At 41.3% G+C, this 24,235-nt stretch overlaps 2 protein-coding genes and 1 long non-coding RNA gene across 4 annotated transcripts in view; 2 read left to right on the forward strand and 1 right to left on the reverse strand.

Moving 5' to 3' along the window:
* The window catches only part of btbd7 (BTB (POZ) domain containing 7), a 20,198-nt gene extending 19,423 nt beyond the window's left edge, over positions 1 to 775 (reverse strand). The window contains exon 1 of the mRNA XM_035674483.1: positions 413 to 775. The gene's annotated coding sequence lies outside the window, so the exon portion shown is untranslated. The remainder of the gene's footprint in view (positions 1 to 412) is intronic.
* A 1,836-nt stretch (positions 776 to 2,611) lies between these two features.
* LOC118337442 lies at positions 2,612 to 3,761 on the forward strand. The gene is made up of 2 exons (XR_004797153.1): positions 2,612 to 2,821; positions 3,526 to 3,761. It is a non-coding gene; the product is annotated as an uncharacterized LOC118337442 (long non-coding RNA).
* A 928-nt stretch (positions 3,762 to 4,689) lies between these two features.
* LOC118337443 (protein unc-79 homolog) overlaps positions 4,690 to 24,235 on the forward strand; it is a 32,709-nt gene continuing 13,163 nt past the window's right edge. Inside the window, exons 1-24 of one of the 2 annotated variants that reach the window (XM_035674485.1) lie at positions 4,690 to 4,823; positions 6,384 to 6,504; positions 9,768 to 10,081; positions 10,827 to 10,997; positions 11,246 to 11,341; positions 11,439 to 11,494; positions 12,743 to 12,872; positions 13,006 to 13,070; positions 14,230 to 14,318; positions 14,724 to 14,764; positions 15,103 to 15,131; positions 16,333 to 16,562; positions 16,799 to 16,970; positions 17,126 to 17,356; positions 17,646 to 17,836; positions 18,891 to 19,014; positions 19,695 to 19,835; positions 20,362 to 20,577; positions 20,959 to 21,186; positions 21,508 to 21,649; positions 22,041 to 22,120; positions 22,214 to 22,362; positions 22,438 to 22,595; positions 23,777 to 23,958. In XM_035674485.1, coding sequence (XP_035530378.1) covers positions 4,802 to 4,823; positions 6,384 to 6,504; positions 9,768 to 10,081; positions 10,827 to 10,997; positions 11,246 to 11,341; positions 11,439 to 11,494; positions 12,743 to 12,872; positions 13,006 to 13,070; positions 14,230 to 14,318; positions 14,724 to 14,764; positions 15,103 to 15,131; positions 16,333 to 16,562; positions 16,799 to 16,970; positions 17,126 to 17,356; positions 17,646 to 17,836; positions 18,891 to 19,014; positions 19,695 to 19,835; positions 20,362 to 20,577; positions 20,959 to 21,186; positions 21,508 to 21,649; positions 22,041 to 22,120; positions 22,214 to 22,362; positions 22,438 to 22,595; positions 23,777 to 23,958 — 3,378 coding nt within the window. In that variant the 5' untranslated portion in view covers positions 4,690 to 4,801. Of the gene's footprint in view, positions 4,824 to 6,383; positions 6,505 to 9,767; positions 10,998 to 11,245; positions 11,342 to 11,438; positions 11,495 to 12,742; positions 12,873 to 13,005; positions 13,071 to 14,229; positions 14,319 to 14,723; positions 14,765 to 15,102; positions 15,132 to 16,332; positions 16,563 to 16,798; positions 16,971 to 17,125; positions 17,357 to 17,645; positions 17,837 to 18,890; positions 19,015 to 19,694; positions 19,836 to 20,361; positions 20,578 to 20,958; positions 21,187 to 21,507; positions 21,650 to 22,040; positions 22,121 to 22,213; positions 22,363 to 22,437; positions 22,596 to 23,776; positions 23,959 to 24,235 lie in introns of those variants that run through there. The other variant, XM_035674486.1, reaches the window with a different exon arrangement.

Raw genomic sequence — 24,235 nt, forward strand, 5'->3', positions numbered from 1 at the left:
ATAAGCGTTCATCACCCCACAACCCCGTGCATACAGAAATCAATGATTTTGGCGATGGCTTTGTTAGCCTTACGTTAACGCGGAGCTATTGTTGCTCTTTGGGCTGCTGGTGGGCTGTCGCTGCTCAGCGGAAGCCCTGCGTTTAAAAGTGTCTGTAAGAGCATAAACCAAGTTAGGTTGTTTGTCTCGGCTGATTAAAAAATGGGAAGTAGCGTCCGAATATTTCCCCACAGCCCAGCGAGAGGAGTCACATTCAGCACAGCCCTGTAATTAGTAGCATATCCTAAGAGGCTAGGGTAAGCTATCTCCGCTGTGTCGCTTTGACTTTACCTCCATCGGAAACAGCGATTTTTACTTCGAGCAGGATGCGATGCAAGTGTTGAAAAAGCGAGCGTTTCACAAACACATTTACCGGGAAGTGGAGAGCTTCGTGGGCATCATTTTTTCCCTTCGTGTCGCCTCGTAGTTCGAGCAGTACTCCGACCCAAGTTGTCCCTGGCAGAGGGAGAGAGAGAAAAAATGCAGCTCAACACCTTCTTTTTCCAACTCTGCTCATTACGCACGGCTCGACGTCAACGTCCACATTTGATCCGTAATTTAACAATAATCGCCACTTGCGTCGACTTTCCGGCGAATTTGCCGCATTTACCTCGACTAACAAACTAAACCCAAACCGTTTTTATCCTCGGTTCGGTTCGGTATTTCCCCATAGTAGCACAACGCCTTGTTGGGTGGTTGTTATGGCCTATCCCAACGCAAACCGTCTCAAGCTAGCGAGAGTAACAAACGGCGCTTCCGGTTCTGACTTTCACAATAAAACCTCGGAATTTTACAATTTTGCATTTGCACAACGATATATCCGATAAAAGCTGGTCCAATCACATGTTCGGTATTCTAACTTAATTCATCTCAACAAACATCTGTTGGGAAATCGTGGAAATACCCGTCATTAGACACGGTAAGCAGGTCCTGCAGCTCTGTAGCGTCTTTAGTTTGAAAGCGACAATAATCGTGTTTCCTGTGTTTTGGTGAGCTTGACAGGTTCAATGCTTTACGCCGACTGGTCAAGAGGCCCGTCAGTACTCCGAGCAGCCTGTGCAATAACATGTTTGCGAGCGACCTCTAGCGGTCTGATTGTGACAGTGGGGATAAAGTGAGTTACGTACATCTCAACACATCTTATTGCCTTCCTGTGTGGGTTTTCCCTTTGATTGAAGTGTCAGTAATTTTGTAAAGGGCTATATAAAGAGCGGGAGTCCGTACAGTCGAGAGCTAATAGAAATACGCATCATTCCCCAATAAAACATCCTATTTCTTATTATTCATCAACTTTTACCTCTAAAGAAGTGTATTTACATGACTTTACTATGATGTAGGCGATACCACGAATTTAAAATGTATTAAAATGTGTGTTGAATCCATCATGTAATGGATGCATGTAGGTTATATGCAGCTGAGGGGCCCCGCTACCCACTGTTTGAATTGGTATAATAGTTATTTGAAATGTAATATGAGAGTTTCTCGCTGAAGCTACACGATCAATTGTAACAGAAGTCATTATTTCAAAAGTTAGCCTATTATCTTTGTAAATCCTTCAGGGCTAAAAGTTTGGTTGCTCTTTGTCTGATTGAAGTTCTTTTGGCCACCTGTTGAGGGCGACACAACACATCTAATGCAGGCCAAAACCTTTTTGGCACATACTGTACATTATAGCTTTTATTTTTAATCTTAATCTAAGGTTTTTGCAGATTTGTTATAAACACAATACCTGGATTTTATAAATTTACAAAGCCTCTTAGACACTGAAAAGCCCCTGAGTCATAATAACATTAAAGTGTGATGACAAGCCTTAAATGTTGTTTATGCTCATCTGCTCTTACATCAATAATTAAGTAGCTTAAGTACTTCGGTTTATTCAAGCAGCCTCTCCCCAAATTTGGCAAAGTATGGGAAATATATGTCATTAATTAAGAGAACTGAGTGACCCTATGTTTATATTAAGGGGTGTTATTGTAGATAATAAGATGATAAAGGACTAGTGTTCAGGTTTGGTGATAACTTTAAAAAAAATACAATACAAACAATTATTTATAAGGAATGCATGACATTGTTTATTTCCAGAACAATTCAGCTTACAACTTTGGCATTTTTTCTTCCAGCAATAAAGAAAATATTATATAAACGTTTTTATATTCATCTTTATTTTCACAAATCTGACTTGAGTTTATTCAAATCTGATATTTTTAAGATAAATAAATATGCCAGATATGGACTCAGTTTAAGTCAGTTTAAGGACACATCACATTTGTTGAATAGTTAGAATCTGCAGTCTTGACAGATTTTACTTGTTTCTTCATGATATGAGGGATGGGTTGTTAATAACTTAGGTAATACTTCAGCTTACAATACAACTGCAATTGAGACTTTATTATAATGTAGAATCACTATTTTGTCACAAGAGTTTTTTCTATTCAGTTCATTTTAACCTGCAGTCTCACAGACGAGGCCAGATTTCTTATCCTGTGAGAACTGGTCAGTATGTTTACATGATTGTCTTTGGCCCATGGAAGTAACTCCTCCCAGGAACCGTGATGGGAATTAGATGAAAGTAGTGACTATCTGTAAGTATCTCACAGGATATGAGGAGACATTTCCACAGAAGCATTTCCGTACAGTAGAAGAGAGTGACAGTGTGAGCCGAAAGATGTTCTCTGCCCTTAGGAGACCCACACTGACCCAGTCCAGGTTGATGAAAGCCATTCAGCAAACTCACAGGTCAACCATCTACAGCAAGCCACCAAAGGAAAGGATCAGGACAGTGGTAGGACTCAATATCTTTGTAACTCGTTGTTTTTATAGAAGTTGAATGAACATCTTAGGCTGTTTGGCTGTATCAGAATGTACGACAACAACAGGGACTAGTTATGTTTTTAACCTGTGCTAACTGGGTGCTAAACTATTGCAATTATGAAGACCATGTTGGCATAACTGTGCAGCAAAGTCAGTCTTGGGAAGTCAGTATCTGTGATACTTCACTGTATTGCCCCTAATGCGATGAATTCAAGCGAACTGTGTTCTTCAGCCTGCAGAGTGGGAGAGATGTTTTATTCATTTCTTATCCATAAGTGAGTGTGAAGCTCCGGCCTCTGTAAAGGGATCCCATGATGGAACTGCAACATAGCGGTCGGTGTTTATGCCACTATAAATCTGCTGATCTGTCCTCAGGGACATTCACAGAGGCTTTTGCAAAGCCTGGCTCAGGTTAGAAATACCAAAGTGCAGAGGGACAGGGGGAATATCATGCTCAATAGATATAAATGATGATGAGTCACTGAGATTGGGACCCCTCTGTTGTAGTAACAGGTGTTCGATCCTCTGCATCCAAGCTGTAGCTGATGACAGGAGAGGTTTGGGAGCTATGATACACTGTGTGCAATAAATCCTTCATAAAGTTGTTTCATTCCAAAGAACATAATGTCTATTAAACAAGTATTAATGTTTATGTTCTCATGGATTGTCTTACAGCAATCTGTCTTTGCCTTATGTGTGTTTGCTGGGACTCTCTTGGGCCCGGCTGGATGGATTTTACATCACATCCCAGAGTACCGGCAGAGACCACCTCCTTGACTTGGACTTCTGCAAGAACTCTGCATTCAGGAAGACTTCCATACACTGTCATTGAGTGTAGATCTTTCCAATGTGTAAAATGTTATAAAGGGAAGTGCAACTTGATGATAAAATGTATAAAGACTCTGACATGATATCTGCTGTGGTATGTTTTATTTCTAATGTTTGTAAAATGCATAATATTTGCGTGATCACACTTTGAAGAGCAGCATAAACAGTAGTAACAAGCACATGGGTCATTCCAGGGTCTGACTGCAGTGACAGGATGTTTCTCCCAATCAGCTGGAGATAAGATACAGTCCAACAGTTCTTGGCACAAACTATAATGGGAGGGGTCTGTCAGTACTTCAGACCCGGAAGTCTGTTTATCTTCCAGTTGCAGTTTGCTCCCAGTAAAGGATACAGAATTTAAAAAAAATATGCTCCATTTATCACAAGTGGCTGACTTAAGTACATTTATAGATTTAAAAAAGTGACATAAAGATAATTTCCCCATATGGCAATTACTTCAAGTAATAATCTGGATTAATATCACCTCGCTATGTTACCAGAATTAGGGAGTATTGACAACAACAAACAAAAGGAAAAATCAAAATTTCCTAAAATATGAAAACAAAAGAAGGACAATATATAATTTCCCCCCAGGACACGTCATGTTTATGATTACAACAATGTGACAACCATCTGTTGCATGTTTAGCCTTTTATATGCGGCACATATACACAAATGCGCAGGGATATTGATAAGTAACCGGTCGTTATTTGCCTCCTATGATCACTTCTTCAAAGTGGACTGATAGGGGTTGTTGGAATTCTTGAATGACAATTTGTCAAAGCCGGATCAGTCCATTTGGAAAGGTATGCTGTGGCAGATTTATACCAACAAATCCTCTCCGCCATCAGAAAATCAAACTCTTAAAAATTAAAAACCGACTCCCCAAAATGGATCTTGCATTTCAATTCCGCTAAAAGCTCACGAAAACGACCGCAGCACCGCTTAAAAAAAAAACCAGCGCATAAATCCATCGCGCAGAGTGGTACAATCAAGCCGAGCCTGGGCTGCGAGGGGGGTATATTCACTTTTCACGACTGAGGGAAACACAACGCCGGGGAGGAAAAAAAAACACTAAAACAATTGACAGCCTGGGTTTTGTGTCTCCCCAAGTGTCTGCGAAATGTCTACGAAGGCAGAGCAGTGTAAGTACGGCTATGTTTGTGTGTGTGTGTTTTTTTCCTGTCTTGGTCATGGGAGGTTTTGGACACTGGAAATGTGATTTTTTGTTTGAACCAAGAAATCGTATGAGGGGAGCTGTCCTTGGTGATGAAACCGCGGTTGCCATGGCAGGTTGCAACACGTCCTCTCACTGCAGAGGATGGCTGGAGGGCTCAGAGCACACAGGAAGCCCCCCCTGTATACAATATTTATATACATATCTGTGTATGTATCGGCGTGTTAAGGGGGGGGGGGGGGGGGGGACAGTTTATGTGGCTGGATCGCACAGTCGTCTTGTTATCATTTTTTTTTATTTTTGATTGACGTGGTTGGATGAGGTGCGTGCGGAAAAAAGCGAGGTGTGCTGCTGGATTCAAGGTCGACCTGACAGATTCTTTACTGAACAAATATGGTGGCACCAGATTGATCAATAATGTGGATTGATCACATCGTTCTGAAGGCTGTTGTTCATTTCCTCCGATTGCTTTTGAACAGGTGTAAAAAAAAAAAAAAACAGCCTCTGTGTTCAGATTCTCTTCCATATTAATGAATGGTCTCTGTACACTTTGAATCAGATATTGCTCGCTTTCAGTATGTAATAGACAGAAAATATGGGGTCAAACTTGCTGTTTGGGACTTTAATCTCAATTGGCTAAAAGTTGTGTGTTGCTGATTTTGTTTAATAGTCAATATATGGAGGAATTGATCAGGCTGATACCAGAAATAGATGAACTTCTACTGTTAAACAACAGATAAGCAGCCGTCATCTACATTTTTTCATCTTTTGCATTAAGGCATTAAAATGTTTAAAAGATCTAATAGTTTGTCACTCAGGATATTTAAATTCAAGAAGAGAGAAGCATGTGTGCTACTGTCTGTAGGTATGGCAGCACAGGCTTTGACCACATATGCTCTGCACACAAAGCCCGCAGCTGTTATTTTTATTTTGGGGTTTGTCATTTACAGGTCAGGGAAGAAGCTAAACACTGCTGCCCAAAGTCACAGAAAATGGGTCAACTCCAACTTCTTTTAATTTGTATTCAACAAGGCAAAAAAAAAAAAAAATCCAATAACACATTCATACCTAAAGGAGTGACCTTAAACATAGTAAGCAGCAGAGGGGGGGTCACTGCGGGAAATGTCCCTCAGTATCATCTGTTAAGGGATGAGTAAGCTCTCTCTCATGTTCACCCCTGACCACATTTTCCCGGCTTGTCTTGGGACTTGAACTGGCAACCTTTTGTACACAAGCTTGTTTCTGTAAGCAATAGTTCACTGCCTCCTCTAGGGCTTCCTGTGACCTCGCTGCTATACCAAAAAAGGTCACCTGGTGAAGGCCAGAGAGCCATGGGAACACACAACACATTGATAATTGGAGCATCCGTGTTACATGCTGCCCGCTGTCTTAATGTTAGCCAGAAGACCTCAACAGAAACACAGCTTCATGCATGTCTTTGTGCTCAGATGAATATTTTTTATACTCTCCATGATAGTCTCACTAGTGTTGATTTTCCTTGTTACTCTGCTCTTTTTATTTTGTCTAGTTGCCTCTAAGATACGATACTTGCAAGAGTATCACAACCGTGTGCAACACAATATTTACCCTGTGCCCTCCGGAACAGACATTGCAAACACACTGAAATACTTTTCCCAAACCCTGCTCAGGTAAGTAACCTGCTCTGGAGCCAACAGGTGAAGTAACAGACTGCAGAATGTTTGATATTTAGACAGATAACTTACAGTAGCTTGTCCTGACACACTCTCTGAAAGGGATGACAATGACACACCATTAGAGGACTAATATGAATTTAGTATGTCAAAAGGAAGTTAGAGAAGTGGCCAGCTCCCTCTACTGACTCGCCGTGTTTTGAGAGATACAGGAAGACAGAGACTGTATGGTGTATGTGTTTAAGCAGCAGTAGATATAGACGGCTCAGTGTTGTTTATTGATTTGGTGGCCGGCTGCTAGATGAACACTTCCCTGGGGTGGACTGTTGTGTCCTTCCCAGTGGAGCCAGCGAAGAGGGCAGCACCTCCGGCTCTGCAGTTGCAGGGTCAGCCTGCTCCCCCGAGTGTTGTGAAAGCCTGTGGAAGGAACAGCTTGTTATTTCCTCCTCCAATACAGGTCAAGTAGGCGGCCATTTTGCCATGATGTGGCTTTTCCCATTTTTTTTCTCCTTTCCATATCAAAATACACTGCAGTGATAGGATATTTCTGTATATCATACGGTCTAGTCTTAAAGCCCCCTGGATTCACAGAAAATACTAGTGCTGTCTTAACTTATTAGCTAATTTACAAAAAGAGTGGGATTACTGGAGGCTTGTATGTCCCACTTTTATTATTATTATTATCAGCTTAGGGTGCAATCTATTTGAGATTGGCAGCTGGCCTCAATTCTACACTTTATGCCTCAGCCCCATAAGGATTATTCCTCTGCCGAGTGATGCTCACAGAGTATCCTGGATACTTTGCTGAAGGGCTGTCCAGCACCAGCAGTGTTTGAAACATGGCCTCTCATGTCTTTGGCACAGACAGAGCATGACAGGGGCCGCAACTGTGGGAGTCTGTGTAAACTCAAGTGACAATTTTGTCTCCGAGGGGCAGTGTCATTTGAGTGCTAAGGAATCACTCGCTGCGATGCCACTTTTAACAGTTGCGTGATATTTTCCCGGAGCAGAGCCTCTTAACCTCAGATATGCAGAGCAAATAAATCCCCCCTGCCTTTAGAGGGGCCTGGTTTCCTCAGCAGGGACTCCAGGATTATCCATATACCTGTGCCTTATGAAGCCTTAAGAAGGGTGAAGAAAAACAGAAAATGAAAGGGATAGAGAAAGTGGGAGTAGTGAGCCTTGAAAAATGAAGCAGACATGTGTCATGTTCCTGGAAAGAAACACTAGAATGGCCAAAGGAGGTGGTTGCTGATTCATACACCGATTTTAGGTTCAGCACAGGTCAGACATAGATCATATAATAAAGAAGGGTTAAATTTTTCTATTAACTGACAATTATATATGCCTCCTTTAAGATGAGGCATAGCTTTGTCATATTTCTCCGAGTCAGTCTGAGCTTTCTGCATCAGTGTGCCGCTCTGACTTCATGCCAAACTGTGTCACTCATAAGAATGACTGTAGGGAGCAGAAATCATATAGCACCATTGTTTAGACATCATTTTAGATGTGGCACAGTCTTGTTTCTAACCTCACACACCTGAGAATCTGCTAACTTAGGAAGTGTGATTGTGCTTTGAATTACTGCTACACACATAGTCAGTTATTTTGTATTGACAGCGCAGGGTTTGACAGTCAATGTATGTCATGTGTCTGTATCAGTGCATTTCTACATGTGTTTTATGTGTCGTATATGTTTGTAACTTTTTGTGTCGTTTGTACGTATGTATGTATGCACATATGTGTGTGTCTTTGCGTGTATATGTTCAATGTATGCGTGTGAGTGTGTCTGTTTATGTCTATGTTCATTGTTCAAAGTAATGATGTTTTCTATATGAGAAATGGGCAGTGAAAAAGTCATACTCTGAGATACAGTCTGTTGTTGCGAGTTAGTCCCATTTGAGTGTATGCTGTATAATAACGCAGCTTTTATGAACGAATCTACACTGACTCAAATCTTACAGAGTATAACTTTGAGGGGATAAGTGAGAAAATGTTACATTCTGCTGTTGACAGTATAAACTGTTAAGCTACAGGCTCAACATTATGCATCTAATGTTTTGTTAAAAAATCTTAATGAAATCCCCTTTCTCACTTGCCGAGAATGCTGTAACTCCACTTTTGAGTGACCTTTCGAAAAAAAAAAAAAAACAATACATCAGCATTTATAATCTGGGCTCTCATGATAAATCCCAATCATTTGCCTGATAGAACAGCTTAGCTCTTTGATAATGTGCAGTAAAAAGAGCAATGCTCTCTGGCCCCCCCTTCCCCCTCCTCCACCCTAGACGCTCCACACTCAACCCAACTAGTTTTTTCCTTTTGTTTTTCCTCTCTTAAAATTGAATATGTCCACCACCTTCCCCGAGGGACAGCAAACACAATTGTCCATCCCGCATTAGCTCACAAACATAATGCTACCAGTCATCTCCCCCTGATACAACCTATTCCTTTGTCATTATAGTTTCTCCTCTACCGTAGATTAGTTGTTACATTTATTTTAGAAACCTGAATCCATATGCCTGTTGGATCTCATTATTTCTCCTGATGATACTGATACAGTATCATAACGTATGCATACGGACATTATTTCTCTGGTGCAATAAACATGTGCTGTGACCTAGGAGCACTTGATCTAACCTCACACACATGTTTATTACTGGCTGAAGCATGTTTCAAAAGTGTCACCTCTGTATTTTCCCGAACCAATTTGGTGTCACTCCCATCCTTGCCAGCCCCACTAAAGACAAGGAAATTTCATTTTCTTTTTTAAATTCCACGGCTCATTGGCCTTTTTCGCATGGTAGCCTCTGACCTTGCTGATTGGAAGATGGCAGCCATCGAGGGACAGTCATTTGCACTGTGCCTTTTTGGAGAAGTATGGGGTTGCCACTGAAAACATGCCATTTTTTATATTTTTGCTCCTTGTCACCAGATACGCATGAGATGCAGTGATCATTGCAGTTTGTGCTCATGTTTTTTTTGTTTTCCAAGTGCAAAGATAGACAAAACGAGATAAATTGAATTAAAGTCACTCTGAACAGACAAAGCAGGGAAAAATTGCCCATGCCTTCAGTGATACAGTCAAATAGTGATACACTGCATCCTATGTGGGGTTTATCTGGGTTTGTTTTTTTCTATTTACGCTGTCTCTGTAGTGCCATTTCAATGTAATGTGCTGTTTTTTTGTGTCTTTGTTGTCTCTTTTTTTCCCTTGTTCCCTTCCCCTACCCTCCCTCCCCTCCCTCCGCCCGGAGCAGCATTCTGTCCCGCACAGGCAGGAAGGAGAACCAGGAAGCTTCCAATTTGGCCGTGCCCATGACCATGTGTCTTTTTCCTGTGCCATTCCCACTCACCCCATCTCTAAGACCACAAGTCAGTTCCATCAACCCTACAGTTACTCGCTCCCTCCTTTACAGCGTTCTGCGCGATGCCCCGTCAGACCGCGGGGGGCAGGGGCAGCAGAGTCGGGACGCTCAGCTCTCAGAGTACCCCTCTCTGGACTATCAGGGCCTCTATGTGACCCTCGTGACCCTGCTTGACCTGGTGCCCCTGCTGCAGCACGGTCAGCATGGTGAGTCAAGGCCCAGTGCACCACTGTTTGTCATCATCATCCCCGAGCCGTCTGGCCTCTGCATGAAGCCACTGCTGCTTTTTTGGCCTCTTTTGTAACTGGAGGAGAGAAGTCCTGCTGAGGATCTTGAGGGATGCATGGGGTGATTGGGAGCACGCTGGATCCTGTCAACTTAATCGTTCATAAGCCATTGGATACACCAGACATAGGCCTTCTCTTCTCTGTATCATAACTGACTGCATGTTTGTTATGTAAAGTGGGAGAAATGTTTTACTTACGTTGTCATGTGAAGGTATATAAGTTAACTGGAAAACACATATAGGCAAATGTAATGTTCTTTTTCTTAAAAACATTTACAATACATTTGAGAATGACTTTCCACATTGTTTTTCATGGGCTCAAGGCTGCATCACAGTCAGTGCTCTTGTTTTTCATGAATATTTTACCACTTTTAAAAAAGCTCTAAAGCATGAAAACCCCATCTCCTTGACTAGAATGCTCTACTTTTCCTGAGGGCAAAATTACCTTCAGTGGCTTTTAAAGAAAGCTCACTGCCCTCAGTGGAACCTCATGTTCCAGATGTTCTCTTTTTTTCACTGTTATGCTATTAAATGAGTGAAATTTCATGTATTTCTGACATATGTGGCTGCATACAGTATGTGAATACTGTATGTACTGTTCATTGAATGAGTGTCTGTGTATCTCTTTGTCTTTTTTTTTTTTGCGTTTTTCCCTTTCTCATCAGATCTGGGACAGTCCATATTTTACACAACAACTTGCCTCCTGCCCTTTCTCAGTGATGATATTCTCAGCACATTGCCCTATACTATGATCTCCACTTTAGCCACATTCCCCCCTTTCCTCCACAAAGACATCATTGAGTACCTGAGCACCTCTTTCCTCCCCATGGCTATATGTAAGTATGACCTATCATAAGATAATTTAGACAACTATTTCACTTCCTGTCATAGTGGAAATGTACTTTTATGGTGAGATAATTGGTGATTAATGAAATTAAACTAAATATTATGCCATAAAGTCTTAGTGACATTCACCCTAACACAGTCTGAATTACATAAGCCAATGCTACTACCTTAAACAGAGAGAAAAGGATCTTTTAGGTAGTCATCATTCTTTCTCTTTCTGTTCTGTGCTCGTCTTTAGTGGGCTCCACTCGGAGGGAGGGGGGAGTCCCGGCCTATGTTAATCTCTCTGCCTCCTCTATGCTCATGATTGCAATGCAGTACACTTCAAATCCAGGTAAACCATCGTACGGGCTGCATTCCAAGCATGCATCAAAATATAACCCACGCTGTAATGTTGTGTAATAATGCCTCTTTTCTCTACTTCTTTCTAGTATATCACTGTCAATTGTTGGAGTGTCTTATGAAGCACAAACAGGAAGTGTGGAAGGTACTTCTTCTCTCAAAACATAAAATTAAGTTTTGAAGTCATTTGTGTAAAGCATAAGAAATCATAAGAAGGAAAAGGTTAATTCCAAAGAGCGAGCCGCAGTCATGACGTCACATCTGGGCTAGCTTTTGTTCTACATGCTTCTTTTACCCAATGCATTCTCTCATTAAGCATTTCTTTAATCAGTCTTTTTGAAAAATGAAGCTTATTCCTGGGGTTTACTTTCCATAGGCCTATTCTAAGACAAATCGGTAACCACTACAGCAGTTTCTATTAGAAATTGTGAGCACTGAAAAAAATTACAGCTCCAATGAAAAAACTACAAGGATGGCAGCATGTAAACTTATTTCATTGTAACTAATTAAAGGAGCTCCTTAAAAACATTGAATAAACAATGATAAGTGGTAGTAAAAAAAACTATGTAAACACATGAACCAAGCTACGTACAGCTGAGAAAGGCTCTGTTCCAAGGATATATTTTTAGTTATTAGTGCACCAACACATGTCAGTGGGATTTTGAATGAGGTCTTATTTCTGGAACATTTTGGCTCTTGATTTAGATATCCTACTTCTGAACATTATCTGGCCTAAAAGTAAAAACTCTTGACACAATACTGCATTGCTCTCTTAATCCTTTTTTAAATTGTTTGGCTTTTGCGATAATATATTTATTAGCTTTCTTGTTGAAAGAGAAGGTCAAAACCACAAACCACTATTTGTGTGCTAAATGTTAAGTTACAGTCAATTAGCTTAGCTTAACATAAAAGACCAGCTACCAGCTAAAGCTCACTACTTAACATGTTATATCTTGTTTGGTTTAATCCATATTAAAACTGAAATGTAAAAATCAGTGCATAACAACCCATAAAACTGTAAACATGTAAAGACAAGTTGTCTTTACATGTCTAGATGTTTCCCCTTACTCCAAATTTTCATGCCAAGCTATGCTAACGGTCAACTGGTGCTAACTTATATTATATTGTATTTAGCGACATAAGAGAGGAATCCATTTTTTAAAAATAAGCAAATAAGCATATTTCCAGAAATGTCTGCCTATTCCTTCAAATGTAAAAGTAAACAGTATGTAGGGTGTCAGTGTTTTAAAAAATACTGAACATCAGCCAACATTTAATCTTTACAAAATGCATATTAGGTATGTTGGAATGAAAACTTCCATTAATTAGTATGCAAACGTGTTCAAATATCATTGTACTCTGTAATTACTGTTGATGTTTATACTGTGTGCAGGACCTTCTTTATGTTATATCCTACGGCCCGTCCCAAGTAAAGCCTCCAGCTGTGCAGATGCTGTTTCATTACTGGCCCAACCTGAAGCCACCAGGAGCCATCAGTGAATACAGGGGGCTGCAGTACACAGGTCAGACTCTCTTACTGTCACATCTGCTGCTTGATCCGTCCTTGAAATGTCTAAAGGTCTAACCTATCCCCTATTTTTCTCCTGCTGTCCCCCCCTACTGCCAAACTCATCTTTTTTCAATTTCCTGGTTCAGCCTGGAACCCCATCCATTGTCAACATATCGAGTGCCACAATGCCATCAATAAACCTGCTGTCAAGGTGACTTCAGTCTTAAAAATATATATTTGAATATATATTGAAAAAGTCTTCAACATCAACCCTTACATCACTGGTATATTAATGGTTTTTAGGTGCATAAAAAAGATCCCACATTTATCTTCCCTTTATGTCTACAATGCCTTGGTACTGTAAGAGTATAGATTAGCAGTTCTCTCTGTATCCAAAAGCTGCTCCCCTCAAGAATTTCATTTGGAATGCATGGGGCATGTGCCAGATTGCCTTGCCGAGTTCAACTGAGCGTGTCGGCATGTTTGCTTTTGTGAACCCCTCAGTAAATAAATCAGTGCATGCCCAGGCAGCTGTGGGAATGGGGTAATGATATCAGCTTCTGCTACTTTATACCAGTTTCTGCTGCTGCTGCTGCTCTGCTTTATCAGCTCTGCCTGCCTTTACTCAACTGTGCTCAAAACTGACAAATAGAGTAGGAACAGGGGCACGGACAGGGGCTGGATTTCAATTACCAGGAGCAGGGAGGGGGTAGGAAGGGAGGGGGGCTTAATTGGAAGCGGTGACCCCACGCAGCCCTTGAGGGTAGGGTGGCACCAAGTGAGCACAGTAAATTAAAGTGCACCATCTGAACACTGAGGCCATGAGCACTGAGGTTTAGCACAGGGCCAGGCACAGGTTGCTAGAGAACAAAGTGCAGCATATGCACGCAGCCATCCACACAGAGGCGTGGGGAGACAGGTATAGGTGCCTCATGATTTCTTGGGCAAGATCAGGATATACTACCATTAAAGAGTACTGTGAGAGAGGGACATAGAAAATGTAAAACGTAAATGTAAAATGTTAGCCGCAGTAATTGTAGTGTATGAAGGGGTTCAGAAATAGGGGGGGGGGCTAGGTTAGTTAGTAGGCAAGGATCTTTAGTGGTTTGTAGTATTTTTTCACAATTCTTCCTTGATTTTATTATTATGCAAGAAGTTTTGAATTGGTCCAGAATTGAATGAGAGAGCAGATGCTTGCAGACCTGAAAAAAAGGCTACAAAGTAATCCCTCCTACACACCCCAACACTTTTGTACAGTCCCTAAATAAGCAGAAATTCTTTCCTTCTTGCATGAAAATAAAACATCAAAGCATCAGTGTGTTCAACTTATGCCACATCCATATTTTAACACTACCTGTCTTACTTTGCAGATGTGTATAGATCCTACTCTTTCTGTTGCCCTGGGAGACAAGCCCCCTCCTCTTTATATATGCGAGGAGTGCAGCCAGAGGATAGCAGGGTATGCATTGGTTTCACCTCTTTTTCCCATCCCCCGGATCCTCCCCCTCCTTCAATAAGATGCCATTCCAAACATGCATCACCTACTGCCTGCCTCATTATTCCTCACTTTGACCCAGGGGAAATACATCGCCATGGTTACATAATTCCCTCGCGCTGATAATGAGATCATCATCACAAAACCACACAGCCACTTGTTTCTCTTTTCTCCAGTGTTAGAACGTTAAATAATTGCACGGCGCTGCAGTTTTGTATTGTCTTTGATATTGAGGGAACATGTTTTGTGTTGCAGCTCTCTTAGAAAGTTGGAACTGCTGTGTGTACGCTAGGTGAATTGTATAAAGGCTCTGAGGAGCAGTGTACCTATAAATTAAGCATTGTTTAGACATTTCTTTGACCTTTTCAGAGACCACGCTGAATGGCTTGTTGATGTACTCCTGCCCCAAGGTGAGCGTTCACACAACAAAAAGCTGTTTCTTTCAGCCTGTCTTGTTCCCCACAGACAATGATTCAAGGCTACAGTAAATTGGATTTCCATGGAATATATTCAGTATATATCTAGGATGCAGGTTTAAGATCAATAATATGATAGGTATATTTAGGCAGTCTTTCTATTACATTATAAATTAATATTTTTTCTTTTTTTCTTGTTTGAATTGTATTACACATATAAAAGCTGCTATATGCCGTCTATAAAGTTATTTTTCAGTGAACCATACGACTAATTATAAAATGCTACTTTTGTTGTCTGCAAAATGAACATTTGTATTCATTTGTCTTTGCAGCAGAGATATCTGCCATTTGTCAAAAGAAGGTAAGATTTGTACGGCAACATGGACATTATTGTCACTGTCTACTCTCTCATTTACTCATATTCATTAGCATGATGTCATAATGAACACTGTAAACCTCTGCAGTTAAATTTTATTACTGATTACCTTCACTGCATCTTAATGATACATAATGATGTCCTACAAATACAAAACACAAATCAACTAGGACACATTAAATGTTTTTATCACTGAAAACAGAAACAAAGTGAACCTGATATTTCATTTCCATTTTTACCTATGATCCATAGCAAGGTCATTTATTTATGAACCTGAAATGTTTTCTTCAATTACTAGAGCGGCTCAATAAAGGCCAAATCATTTCAAATGAAGCTGCTGGGGCGCGGTGTTTGTCCATTGTTGTTTAACGCACTGCCGAGGGCAAGTGCTCCCTGCTGGTTTCCAGGGAGACGCTGGGAAAACTGAGTGTGAGGTGATCTCAGGTATACTGAGCAGCCCGGTATTGTCGGGGGAAACAGCTGGCCTCCGTCCTGGTTTGTCCAGCAGTTTATAATCCACAGCCTCCCCTTCTGATCAGGCTTTGTCACACTCATTTCAGAAAGCCCTTTAAACTCCCACCTGGATTTACACCAGCTCTGTCATCATTAACTGAGACATTACTCTTCATCTGAGAATAGCTACTTATAAATATACCCTTATACCCAAGATAGAACATATGACATGACAACAACATCAGTAACATCAGGGTAGTTTTTTTGTTGTTGAAAGCCGGATGGGCGAATGACAGAACTCAACATCAGAGGACAGATATGTTAATTTGATAGGGAGCACTGCGTCCCTCTAATGGCACAAGATTAGAGGCTGATCAGATTAGGATGGTTCTCTTGTGCCATGCTTTTTATTTTTAGAAACCTGAGACACCGTGGGGACACATAAAGACTTTTCTATTACTGCAGATGTAGAAAGATCAACATCTCTAAACAAATGCATATTAGGAAGGGCAATATTCATTGTCCGAGCAGCTTTTGAGGCCTGGAAAAATGTTTATTTTTAGAGGCTTGTCATAAGGCATTATTGGCTGATTTGCTGTGATTGCAACATGTTTTTATTTTGTTGCCTACTGCCCAGAATAGAAATAAACTAATCCCTCCTCCTCCTCATCCTCCTCCTCCTCCTCCTCCTCCCTCTCTTCCTCCTTCTTTCCCCTGTTTCTTGGCTTTGCAGAACTGTAGCTCTCATGTTAGGAGGGCTGTGGTCACCTGCTTCTCGGCTGGCTGCTGTGGGCGCCATGGCAACCGGCCTGTCCGCTATTGCAAGCGTTGCCATGTCAACCACCACAGCAGCGAGGTGGGGGCTGCGGCGGAGACCCATCTGTACCAGACCTCGCCCCCTCCCATCAACACCCGGGAGTGCGGAGCAGAGGAACTAGTGTGCACTGTGGAAGCTGTGATAAGGTACATTCACAGTGTTTGCACTGACATATCACAGCCACAGTTACAACGCATATGCCTGTAATGCTGCGAAACATGTTTTTACAAGATTATAAAGACAACAATGCTGTGTGAGATTTGTTTATCAATGCATATGCCATGTCAGGTCTGATATTTCTTGGTTAATATGTCTCTCTTGTCTCGTCTCCGCCTCTGTGAATCCTCTGCTATCCCGCTCATCTCTCTCTATATCCATCAAGCCTTCTCAAGGAGGCAGAAATACATGCAGAACAGCGTGAGTTTGAGCTGAACAGGCGTCGTCAGATGGGCCTGTCCGCCTCCCACCACTCTCTGGACAACATCGAGTTTGATAACAAGGAGGACGACCAGCACGACCAGCGGCTCCTCAGTCAGTTTGGCATCTGGTTCCTGGTAGGTAATCACAGGCTTTTCCTGCGTCTGTCAATAACAAGGAGTTGTGAGAGATAAGCATGTGTACAGTGCATGGCCTCTTATCACCACCCTGCTGAAATTTATGGTTACCTGACTGATTAGCTTGCTTCTCTTACCTTTGCTCACATCTGCAGGTGAGCCTGTGCACGCCCAATGAGAACACGCCCACAGAGAGTCTGGCTCGGCTGGTGAGCATGGTCTTCCAGTGGTTTCACTCCACCGCCTACATGATGGATGATGAGGTTGGAAGCCTGGTGGAGAAGCTAAAGCCTCAGTTTGTCACCAAGTGGCTAAAGACAGTGTGTGAAGTGCGATTTGATGTCATGGTCATGTGTCTGCTGCCCAAGCCTGTTGAATTTGCAAGGGTAAGGCCAAGACCCAGGTCAGCTAATCTTACAATAAAACCAGATAACCAACATAAATATTATAACTCCAAATATCCAGCCAGTGCACATCCCAGCTCCTTTTTATCTCAGTTATAGCTCCCCCTAACATTTAAACATGTTGCACTGTGCAACAACTATAAATGAAGAATATAATTAAATCAGCATGTCACTGAGAGCTGTGGTTTATTAAAGTTATGGAGGGCAGGTCACCATCTCAACTCTCATGGCTGTGTTTGATCTAACCCAGTCTGTGCACACTTTTCCCCAGGTGGGAGGTTACTGGGACAAGTCATGTAGCACAGTGACCCAGCTGAAGGAGGGCCTGAACCGGATCCTGTGTCTGATACCTTACAATGTCATCAGTCAACCACTGTGGGAGTGTTTTATGCCTGAGTGGCTGGAGGCCATCCGCACTGAGGTCCCCGACCACCAGCTCAAAGAGTTCAGAGAAGTGCTCAGGTACATCCAATAAAAAACATATTGCAGTTTTTATTCCTGTAATAAATAATAATAATTTCTAACATGACAGCATATTCTCACATAGCAGGTATGTATTTTTAGTAGTCTGAACATTAAAGATAAATGACAGATTTTTGTGACTCCACAGAATCAGTGAACAAAGGCTCTTTTCCAATAATAGTAACTACTGAGATACAGCAGTCATACTGCTACTACTGAATGGTTTTATGTCAAATATTTCAGCCTCAATGGTCTATAATGCAGAAAAATCTTAGACTAAAGAATGCGTTCTGGACTAAGGGCCTTATCAACATCAGCATTAATAACTTTTAACCATCAGTGAAAAGCAAATGTGGTAGTTTGCTGAGAGTTGGTTTAATACCACGCTGATGTCCGTGTGCTAGAACCAGGTGGTGATTAGCTTAGCTTAGCATTACAACTGGAAGCAGGTGGGAACAGCTAGGTTAGTAATTGACAAATTCTGTCTTGTTTGGTTAACCTGTGAACAAACTGAAATGTAAAAACAAGAAGTTGTGGAGATTCCAGGAAACCGTTGCACCAGGCTGCTCGTTACAGCCCGTACTTCCCCGTAAAACTAGAACTTAACGTTTTTTACATTCTGCTTTTCTACTAACTGCATCATTTTACTTGGTGAGATGTTAGGACCAGGCTAGCTGTTTCCCTCGCTTACAGTCTTTATGTTAAGCTAAGCTAATTGCCTCTTGACTCCAGCTTCATACTTGAAGTGGTATCGATTTCCTCATCTAACTCTTGGTAAGAAAGCAAATTGCTGAACTATTCCTTTAACCATACCTAACTCTAATCAGCTAATCACAGCACAATTCTTTGGACTTGCCTACCCACTTAAGATTAATAATGTCTGCTGCTATTATGTATACCTTAAAAGTCTTACTCACTTGCAGTTCATTTTACCACACTGCTGTTGTGTCTTCCACTTATTCTGGAAAATATATGCATTCATGAAACTAGCTAAAGAAGAAAAATCGCAGAATCTACACTGAACATAATATTCTTTTCTGCCTTCTGCTTACAGTAAGATGTTTGATATTGAGCTGTGCCCTCTGCCCTTCTCCATGGAAGAAATGTTTGGCTTCATCAGCTGTAGATTCTCTGGCTACCCAGCGTCTGTGCAAGAGCAGGCTCTTCTGTGGCTGCATGTAAGCAGACACACACACACACACACACACACACGCTGTCTTGTGTCCAGTTCACATCCTGCGGTTCTGTCCACAGTGAGTGTGAATTGAACAGGTTGTCATAGAGTGTGAGAGTCTGGGCAGGGGCCCTGCTGAATATGGATCTGGGTCACAGGATGAGACTGTGAGAGATGGGAGGGATTTTGCCTTTCATCCCATATGCACTCACAGCTTGCTGCCCTGTATACATGGATCAATTTCAAGTTTTCTCTCACAACTATGATCAAGAGATTGCATTCATTTACCCTCATGAAATAGGTCACATTTAATTCAGACAGAGAAATGATGCCCAGTTTGGACTTGGTGCACCTCTGCTATTCTGTTTACTGTTATAACTGTCAGTTCACCCACAATTTCTTATAATGTAGAAAAAACCTGCAGTTTTCACTACTTTTTCACGTGCATCATCCTGAGTAACTTGGAATTTGTTTCTGGAAAGTCACATTGTTGTTGAGTTTATGTAATATTACTTCTTTACGCTTTGAGCAGCACAAACCATCACCATCCATTCACCACAATTATACTGGGAAGATGGGAGACTTTTTACCATTGGAAGACTGTGAGTCTGTCTACGTTGTATGTAGAAAAGGGATTAATGTGAATGGACCCTTTAAACGTTTGGGTGTCTTGATTGGACCTAGGTGCTGTCAGAGCTGGACATTGTGGTGCCTCTTCAGCTGCTGATCGGGATGTTCTCTGATGGAGTGAACTCTTTGAAGGAGCTGGCCAATCAGAGGAAAGCACGCGCCTCAGATCTGTCTGGCAACACTGGGGCTCGCAGGGTAAGGGAGGCCGCAAAGCCAAGGCATCACCCAAAAAATGTTTTAAAGATATGATGCTTGTTTGCATTTCTTTTCATTTAACTTTAGTTGTCAAATCAGTGATATAGTATACTGTGCTTACAGTATATCTCAAAACTCATTTCACTCTACTAAATAGATTTTATTGCATCTTTTGGAGCTTTTTTAAAATACATTTTGCAATCTGTCAGATTTCTGTATAGGATTTAGATATACACATTTCTGCTCTTCTTTTCTGCTGTTTTCTACCATTCATTGGGACTTTATGTTGCCATGGTAACTGCCAATGTCTAAATATAGCTTCCTTAAAGGGCTTAATTGAACTTGACTGTGCTGTAGATTTATCATTGAAATTTATAGCCAGGCAACTCTGTACTCATGTGTCATTATAACTGGCAGTAACAGGGGAGCGCTGGAGATTAAAAGACGGTCAGAGGCATAAACGGTTTGAGTTTGAAGTGAAACACATATATTTCACTTTACACGGTGACATGCTCTTTGCTCGTAGGTGAGTGTGGTGTCAGATCCAGGACGTCGTGGGCAGCATAACACCCTCAGTCCATTCCCCAGCCCCTTTAGGAGCCCGTTCCGTAGCCCCCTGCGCTGCAGCCCCTTTAAAAACTTGGGTCACGCCACCGGGCACTGCGCTCTGGATCTGGACTGTGACGATGATGACATGAATCTCGGCTGCTTCATCCTCATGTTCGACCTCATCCTAAAGCAGGTGACGACACCTTCCTGATAAAACAGGGCTAAAATAATAATAATCATATTCCTAAAGGGACAAAAGGTCCCTATTTCATTTTACTCAGTGGTAATAATAATTGTATGTATGTAATAATAGCATCATAATAGCAATAACAGCTTAATACGAATCCTGTCATTGCTTTATTACTAAACAAATTCCAAGAATGTACACTGAAGTGCATTTTTTAAACAATATGCAACACAGTTAAATGACAGTTACTCTTGCTCATCCATATGGAGAGGAATGACACACAGTGCAATGACAACAACAATGCACACAGGTGGGATCTTGAGATTTGTGCGTCGTGCTCCACTTTTTGTTCCCCTGTTTTTACGGTCGTCTCCAACGCTGTCCCAGATGGAGCTTCAGGATGACGGTGTGATGCTGGGTCTAGACAGCAGCCTGGGGAAGGATATCGTGGGCATCATCAACAACGTCTTCCAGGCCCCGTGGGGGGGCTCACACACCTGCCAGAAGGATGAGAAGGCCCTGGAGTGCAGCCTGTGCCAATCCAGCATCCTGTGCTACCAGCTGGGCTGTGAGCTCCTGGAGAGGCTGACCCCCCGGGAAGAGATTCGCCTTGTGGTGAGACACACAGCATGAATGTTTATGCACCAAATATAAATGAACCTTGTGCATCAAGCAGGTAAAGCTTAGCAATGAATTCCATAAAGCAATACACAACAATACTACTGTGTGCCTGAGCTAATGTTGTTGTAGATGACATAAAGTATAAATATGTGTTATATATATATATATATATATATATATAACATGTTTATATATCATGTCATCTCGGTCCCTGCTTTTGTTACTTACAAATAAAATCAAAATCATGCTGACATATTGATGAATATATGAAACATGTAAAGAAGATGTTTTAACAGTGATTGATTTCCTCTGCAGGAACCTACGGACAGTTTGGAGGAAACCTTGCTCTTGTCTCAGCCAGATTTCTCCCTCGGGACGGAGAATGGGAGTGAAGAAGGAGACAATCCAAGTGGCACAAACACTGACAACCCCATTAACCATTCTCCTGATAATGCATGTGTGTATCAGTTCTGTACACAGCATTCTTCATAAAAATCATTAAATTTATCAGGCAAAACTAATTTAATTGCTTAGCTTTGCTTAACATAAATCTAAATCTCACTAATAAACACCTTATATCTTGTTTTGATTAAAAAACCTAAGTAAAAAAAAGAATTCACTGTTTTACAATGAGTTTATGTACCTGATTTCTTGGCCAGGCAGGGTAACTTCTTGTTGTCACTGTGAGGTTGCCAAAACTGGCTGTTCCCTCCCTGTTTCTAGTTTTTGTGCTAAGTTAAGCTAACTGGCTACTAATTCCAGGGACACATTTCCTGTACAGATGTGAGAGTGGTATGAATTAAATACACTTTGAGCTGTTTCTAACAATACGCCCTTCTTCCTTCCAGCCATGAAGAATAACTCTGATACAAAGTTCTGCTACCAGCAGCTCCCTGTGTCTTTGAAGCTCATATACACCATTCTTCAGGTGCTGGTTCTGAATAACTGAATATTAAGACAGACCAGAGGCATTCAAGAATGTTTTCTGTGATTTACACTCAGTCATCTACTCTGTATTCAGGAAATGTCCAAGTTTGAGGAGCCTGACATCTTGTTCAACATGTTGAACTGCCTGAAGATCCTGTGTCTCCATGGAGAGTGTTTGTACCTTGCCCGCAAGGATCACCCCCAGTTTCTGGCCTACATCCAGGAAAAGATGCTCATCCCGAGGTTAAAATTTTATTTAATCAACTCCTTGACAGAATTGTATGTGTGTGTGTGTCTAACTTGGTTTTTGTGTTTCAGTCTGTGGTCTATGTTGAAGTCAGAGTTCTGCCAGCTGGCCTCCCTGGCTGTGCCTCAGCTTCTCCACGCCCTCTCTCTGTCGCATGGGGCGGACATCTTCTGGAATCTCATCAACACAAACTTCAACAGCAAAGACTGGAAAATACGATTCGAAGCAGGTGAGAGATTGTGGTGTAAAATGACATAAATTGTGTCATTGCTTCTCAAAATGATTATATACAGTGCACAACATCATGTGCCAGCCTCAGTGAATATTTTTAGCTTTGATGGCATTGTGAGTTAATTGATTGTGGTTGTGTATGAATGTATGAATGAACCGTTGGAGGAAGACCCCCAGTCTGCTTATATAATATGCTACCTAAAGCACTGCCTGCCCTCATCTCCCATTTCTGTTGTCATGGTTACCGTGTGGCTCAAACAGCTGGCAAAGAGGAACTGTGGGAATAATAAGGGTTTTCTCGCCTTGTGATTGGCAGAGAGGAGCTGTATGACCTTGAGACAGAGGCAGAGGGCAGGTCTAGTCCGTATGACTAGAAGGAAACAGGAACAATAGAACTGACAATATGTACAGTAAATATGTCTCAAAAGGTGAAAAGTTATTAAGCTGTTGTGTATATAAATACCTTAGAAAATGATCAAATAAATTCAGTTATTCAGTCTTTCCACCTACTAAAATTATGAATCACAATGATAAGTGGAAATAATGATCACCTGTTCTAATAATTTTATTTGACCCTTTTATTAGTAAATAATAAATAAAATAAAAATAGGATTTAAACCTTAAATGTCCAACAGGCAATGTGAGCTGCTCTGAAATGTCTCTTACCTTCCACACTGACACCTAGTGGCCAACATTGGGTGCTATCCATCACCCAGAGTGGGTGAGAGTTTATGGATTTTAGAATAAAGTGTCTATTTTTAGATTTTAATCTGAGACATGATAAATAAAGCCACTGGAATGATCTTCTTTTTTGAAATCACTAAATGCATTCCTATTTTATTCCACACACAGGGGATGTGGGATGTGACACCAATAACTTTTGGGAATTACATTAAAGATACTTAAAGTATATGACCAGTAAGACTTACATAACAGAGATACATAAAATATTATGTAATTTAAATATATTATATATATATATATATTACATAATTTCTCTTTAACAAACAAAACTCATATTGATTAATTGATAAGTCCACACATAATGTGAAGACAAATATGATGACAGAAATATTAGCTAAGTAATTCATACTTATCTTCATCAGTGACCTCATAGCTGGTTCTGTTAATTATATGTTGCTAATTACGTCTGTGTTGACGATGTTCTCTTTCACCCAGTGGAGAAGGTAGCAGTGCTGTGTCGGTTCCTGGACATCGGTGCAGTGACAAAAAACCACTTGCTGAAGTATTCCTTGGCCCACGCTTTCTGCTGCTTCCTGGCCTCTGTGGAGGACGTCAACCCAGCTGTGGCCACCCGGGCCAGACTGCTGCTGGACACCATCAAGAGGCCGGCCCTGCAGGTGAGCTGCTCACAGTCAGAGCAGTGACTCAAAAATGACTTTGTGCCATGTAGGAATGTTTGGTTAGTCAAATGGTTATCATACTAAATCATATGTGACATATTTACTGTAGGTGTGTCTTTCTGCACCAAAAGTTTATATTTAGAAATAATAATGGGGGGTAATAATCACCTCTACTTTTACATCCTTTTCTGGGAAGGTTGATGTTTGGGGAAGGCAGGGTTTTTTGCATAATGGCAGCTAAATATGTTTACTTAGTACTTGTACTTTGTGCAAT

This window comes from Morone saxatilis, unplaced genomic scaffold, assembly GCF_004916995.1.
Source record: "Morone saxatilis isolate NCDOM2014 unplaced genomic scaffold, NCSU_SB_2.0 Contig3, whole genome shotgun sequence".
NCBI classification, from domain to species: Eukaryota; Metazoa; Chordata; class Actinopteri; family Moronidae; genus Morone; species Morone saxatilis.